This window comes from Borostomias antarcticus (assembly GCF_949987555.1).
Source record: "Borostomias antarcticus genome assembly, chromosome: 1".
NCBI classification, from domain to species: domain Eukaryota; kingdom Metazoa; phylum Chordata; class Actinopteri; order Stomiiformes; family Stomiidae; genus Borostomias; species Borostomias antarcticus.
In genome coordinates, this window is record NC_140234.1 from 30,569,529 (window position 1) to 30,575,528 (window position 6,000).

General features: G+C 42.9%; 1 protein-coding gene across 1 annotated transcript in view; it reads right to left on the minus strand.

Annotated features, from left to right (window-relative positions):
• Positions 1-2,521: 2,521 nt before the first annotated feature.
• LOC311326234 (GTPase IMAP family member 8-like) overlaps positions 2,522-6,000 on the minus strand; it is a gene marked incomplete at both ends in the record, with an annotated part of 5,986 nt that continues 2,507 nt past the window's right edge. The window contains 3 exons of the mRNA XM_084459105.1: positions 2,522-2,583; positions 3,110-3,702; positions 5,309-5,939. Coding sequence (XP_084315231.1) covers positions 2,522-2,583; positions 3,110-3,702; positions 5,309-5,939 — 1,286 coding nt within the window. The remainder of the gene's footprint in view (positions 2,584-3,109; positions 3,703-5,308; positions 5,940-6,000) is intronic.

Sequence of the window (6,000 nt, forward strand, 5' to 3'; positions counted from 1 at the left end):
CATGCCGCCGCCATGACACACACCGGAAGTCTTCCCGGTGAGACTGACGATGAGAGAAGAGTTCACTGCGCGCGTGCGTTGCTCGCATCTGGATCTATCAATGGGCTGGTGTGTGTGTGTGTGTGTGTGTGTGTGTGTGTGTGGGGGGGGGGGGGGGTGCGTGCGTGCGTGTGTGCGAGCGAGCATGGGCGTAAGTATGTATGTATGTATGTGTGTATTGTATGTGTGTGTATTGTATGTATGAATGTATGTATGTATGTGTGTGTGTGTATGTATGTGAAAACCATGATGCCAGTATGTGTAGACAGACCCATCAATTTAGGCATGATGCGTGATAGTTGGACAGATAAAATCACAGACATTTCCGGATGAATCAAAACCATGTTTTACAGTTTGGTCTAATAGGGCTAAGGGTCAAAGTAAATGTAGCTCAAGAGGTAGAGCGGCCGGCTGGGGATCGCAAGAACCCAACAGAACCAGGCCAGGTCCGGCCTGGCTTATGTGCGTGGCTGGCTTGTTTCTGTTCAGGACTGGTAGGACGAAAGCTAGTCATGCCACTGAAATAGCTGTTAAGTGAAATGACATGAAATAATGTCTGCTCCCACTATTGCTCCACCACCATTCCACCGGTAGTTTATTGTCTATATCCTAGGCCCATTGGCCCTAGGCTTATGGATTTATATTGCAAAATTAACTTACTCTGAACATTTTTTTGCTAACCCTTCCTTTCAGTCCCCCAATTACTAAACATTTACCTGATAAATACATGCAAAGTATAGCCTAATATATAATGGGTAATTACTGAGACACCTATGCTGTAGGTATAATTCCAAAACAGGAGTATTTGAAATGTTCAATTACTGCACATAAATTCAATAACTGACATAGCACCACCAGGTAACCACATTTTTACATAACCTCTATAAAATCCAGTGACAAACACAAATGACAAATCAAAATGCTCATATTTATTAAAATACTTTGAATTCTATTAATTATAACTGGATCCACTCAGGAATCTGGGAGTGGGACCGAGAACAGGAGGAGCAGAAAATAAAACACAGTGTTGCATACACAGAGAAACATAACAGTAAGCACAAGTCTAGTATATCAATGGGACTTGTAATTGGTCACTTAATTGGTCACCCAGTTTCTGCAATCAGTTTGACACAGTTAATTCATCTGCAAAACAGACTGTACATTTCCTTAAAAATAAAAATACACTTTTTGTTCCCATGGGATCTCTCCCGTCCGTCTGAAAAAAGGGGGCAGGGAGTCGTTTCAGAGCTGGTTCTGATGTCAGGGAGTCGTTTCAGAGCTGGTTCTGAGGTCAGGGAGTCATATCAGAGCTGGTGTCTCCACTCACTGAGGAGACAGAAAAAAATCATCTCTTTAAGAAATCCATTACTTTAGCACAATAATTGCACAAAATTCAGTTGCCTAAATGTGTATTTGAGCAAACGTTTTAAATTGTAGATACTGTAGTGCTGAATAACTGGGAAGGGAAGATTAAACTTTTCTCTCTGACTCGCCATCAGCCATGTACAGTATTAACAACAGTTCCCACCCAACAGTTCTGTCCACCACAATACAATGTGTTGTCCACCGCTTTGAGTGATAGAAACATTATGAGGTAATGAATTAATTGTTTTGATCAGGCGATAGCTACACATTGGCATGAGGAAATCCATGACAGGGATGGTCTGGATGACAGGGATGGTCTGTGTTACTTACTGTCTGGAGGTATCAACTGATAGCTCTCTGCGTGTTTCACTGGTGTCATCATCTTCATCATCTCCATCCTGTCTCTGACCTCTCTAGTTCCTGAGCTGCTCTCAGACTCAGCTATGGATCCTTGAGAACCGTATGCAGAACTCTGGGCTGAGGTTGTGGTTCTCTGAGATGCAGTGGATCTAAGTGACTGGCTGTCAGATCTGACGTCTTCACTCACTGTAGTGAACAAACACAAACACAAGGGGATCGGATTCATAAATAATGCAGTGTTGAGGTTTACAACACTTCAACATCAGAGGTCACTTGGTGAAAAAGTTCACCTGTATGCTATAATCACACCTTATTACCAAATATTAAAAGGATAATACATTATACAGCTGAATACAGACCAGTAAATTGCTTGCCATAATTATTTCACTCATTATAAGTTGTCTAAACATTTGAATTTGATCTGATGGAATAATTTTGTCCACCATTTTAAATGACAGAATTATGAGGTAATTAATATGTTGTTTTGTAATGTTAAGGAGGGAGCTACATATTGGTGCTGGATAATGTAAGTCTGTTCCTCCCATCCCACATCCTCATTGTAATGTAAAAACTCTTTGAACATCTGGAAAAGCCTTATGATCCCCAAATTATAGACTGAGTTCTGAGTCAGGATGACAGGGATGATCTGCTTTACTTACTGTTTGGAGGTAAAAACTGATAGCTCTCTGCGTGTTTCACTGGTGTCATCGTCATCATCTTCATCCTGCCTCTGTCCTCTCTGGTTCCTGAGCTACTCTCAGACTCGGCTATGGAACTCAGAGAACCGTATGCAGAACTCTGGGCTGAGGTTGTGGTTCTCTGAGATGCAGTGGATCTAAGTGACCAGCGGTCAGATCTGTTGTCTTCACTCACTGTAGTGAACGAACACAAACACAAGAATATGCACTGACAGTAATGCAGTGTTGAGCAACAACAACAACAATAAGCTCCTCAACCTCCTGTCGGAGGCTGCAGGCATAATGTGAGGGTTGATCTGCCTCCAGACACTGAGAGGATGTCCTCCACATCTTCATCAGACATCCATCTCTGTCAGACTCGGCTATGGAACCCAGAGAACCGTATGCAGAACTCTGGGTAGCTCTGGAGGGACTGAATATCTGATCTCACTATAATGAAACATAATTAAAGCCAGGGAGCCTAAAAGTTATATTGGTAGGTTATATTGGATTCTAATATAAGCCCAAGAATATATATTGGACATTGACTAACATCTATAGTTGGTCAGAAAATCTCTTACTGGTTGGACGGAACCAATGATCGCTCTCTGCTCTCCTAATTGGTGGTGATTGTCCCCTTATTTTCTCCATGAGACCTGATAGCCAACCCTTTTTGTGATGCAGAATCTTCTCTGGAAACAAATGTCCTCTGTTTCTTGTCACCATCTCCTCTATCTTGTCCAGCAGCTCTGTGACCTGAGTGACATCACGCCGGTTCTTGTTGTTGAGGACATGATACCTGTTCCCACATTTCTCAACAAGCCACTGGAGGGCCTTCCCTTCACTCTCAATGTGCTGCTCAATGCTTGTGTCTCCCAGACAGCCCCCCCAGGTGAACAGCACTAGAGTGTGATTCCAGACTCTCTCACTGAGAAGCTGTAGGTGTTCCTCTACTGATCTTCTGTGTTCCTCAGAGAATGATAAATCCCCCCTTATGACCAGGAGGAGAGTGTGGGGTCCTGGGGGACACAGAGACACACTGTGGACAATCTCCTGTTTAACCAGCTCAGGAGTGTCCTCTACAGAGAAATCCCTCCACCATCCGGGAGTGTCGACCACAGTGACCTGCCTCCCTGCTACTTCTCCCTGTCTCTTCACACACTGAGCAGCTGTCCTCAGGTCAAACTCCTCTCTGCCCAGGATGGTGTTTCCTGATGAACTCTTCCCTCCTCCTCTCCACCCCAACATCACAATCCTCAGCCTGAAAGATGGAGGGAGTCACCTGTCAGAGAGAGAGAAACAGAAAGAAAGAAAGAAAGAAAGAAAGAAAGAAAGAAAGAAAGAAAGAAAGAAAGAAAGAAAGAAAGAAAGAAAGAAAGAAAGAACGAGGGACAGTGGTAGAGAGACATGTTATAAACCTTAACCTTCCAAAGCAGTAATATAATTTGCTGTGTTCTGATTTAGAAACTGTTGAGTGTGTGTTTGTGTCTGAGTGTGCGTGTCTGTCTGTGTGTGTGTGTGTGCGTCTGTGTACTGTGTGTATGTATACAGTATGAGTGTGTGTGTGTGTGCGTGTGTGTATGTACAGAATGTGTGTGTGTGTTTGTATTCTGTGCAATATCATTAATGTCAACAACTTTATTCAAGGTTTAAATGTACCTTAAAGGAGTAGTAAAGGGAAAATGCATGTTTAGCCCTGTTTTAAGGTTACCTATGATCAGGGCTGAAAATTAACACCTGCCACCGGCCAAATGCAGGTAAAATTTCCAATTTGCGACTAGATTTCGGAAGATTATCTGAAAAATATATATATTTGGCCGGTAGATTTTTAAATCTACAGTCCCCTTGGTAGGTGACTCACCGTGAGCCAAAAAGTTAATTTTCACCCCTGCTTATGATCATATACAATGGTTCAGATCAAAACCTTGACAAAACTAGCACATTTGAGAAAGTCTGATCATTACTCTACCACCGTTTAGGTCATAAAATGGATGTGGGTGGGCACCTTGAAAAATCATTCAAAAACATGTTAAACTCTCGATTTCAAAGACAAGAAGCTCACCGAGGGGATAATTGGTGTCCGTTGGTGTTCTGACATCAAATTCGCCGCAAAGTATGAGTCCTGTAAGGTTTTATTGATCATTTTATGAAATCCATTGACTTGTATTGAAGCGACCGTTGTAGATGTGTAGATCAATCCGCAGAGGGGATTCAGGAAGCGGAACTACTTACGGTAGTTATTGTTATTGTTTATGTTGCTAGGCTACCTAGTTTGCGGAGGTTTACACAAGTATGTGCTGTGACTAAATAGTTCTATGCTAAATATCTAAAAAAGCCTTTCCAGATGGACTAGAATCTTACTTTATGGCGAATTACATGTCAGAACGGCAACTAACACCTCAGTGAGTTTCTTGTCTTTGAAATTGAGTTTAACATGTTTTTTTGAATGATTTTTCAAGGTGCCCACCCATATCCATTGTATGACCAAAACGGTGGTAGAGCAATTATCAGACTTTCTCAAAAGTGCTAGTTTTGTCAACGTTTTGAACTGAACCATTGTATATGATCATAAGTAACCTTAAAACAGGGCTAAACATGCATTTTCCCTTTACTACTCCTTTAAAGATGTAACAAAACACAAAAGATTTATTTTGACCTTTGTCATGAACAGTGTCAACCATCATTAAAACCCTCTGATTGGTGAACAAATTAGCTACTGTAGCTGAAGTAACTGAACAGCACAAACTTGTCCACTGTAACTAGTGGAAGTAGTAGAGACTGTATTAAACTCACCCATTAGTGATCTGAGTGTCTCTCTCTGTGCCTGCACCTGCACCAGTCTCTGTTTCCCTCTCTCTTCCTGCTGCCTCTTGGTCTCTTCTATCTTCTCTAGAATCTCTCTCTTCATCTCATAGTGGTCTCCTCTGTTTCCTGCCACCATCTCCTCTATCTTGTCCAGCAGCTCTGTGACCTGAGTGACATCACCCCTGTTCTTGTTGTTGAGGACATGATACCTGTTCCCACATTTCTCAACAAGCCACTGGAGGGCCTTCCCTTCTCTCTCAATGTGCTGCTCAATGCTTGTGTCTCCCATACAGTCCCCACAGGTGAACAGCACTAGAGTGTGACTCCAGACTCTCTCACTGAGAAGCTGCAGGTGTCCCTCTACTGATCTTCTGTATTTCTCAGAGAATGATGAAACTCTGCTTATGACCAGGAGGAGAGTGTGGGGTCCTGGGGGACACAGAGACACACTGTGGACAATCTCCTGTTTAACCAGCTCAGGAGTCCTCTCTACAGAGAGATTCCTCCACCATCCTGGAGTGTCGACCACAGTGACCTGCCTCCCTGCTACTTCTCCCTGTCTCTTCACACACTGAGCAGCTGTCCCCAGGTCAAACTCCTCTCTGCCCAGGATGGTGTTTCCTGATGAACTCTTCCCTCCTTCTCTCCACCCCAACATCACAATCCTCAGCTCTGAGAGATGGAGGGAGTCACCTGTCAGAGAGAAACAGAAAGAAAGAAAGAAAGAAAGAAAGAAAGAAAGAAAGAAAGAAAG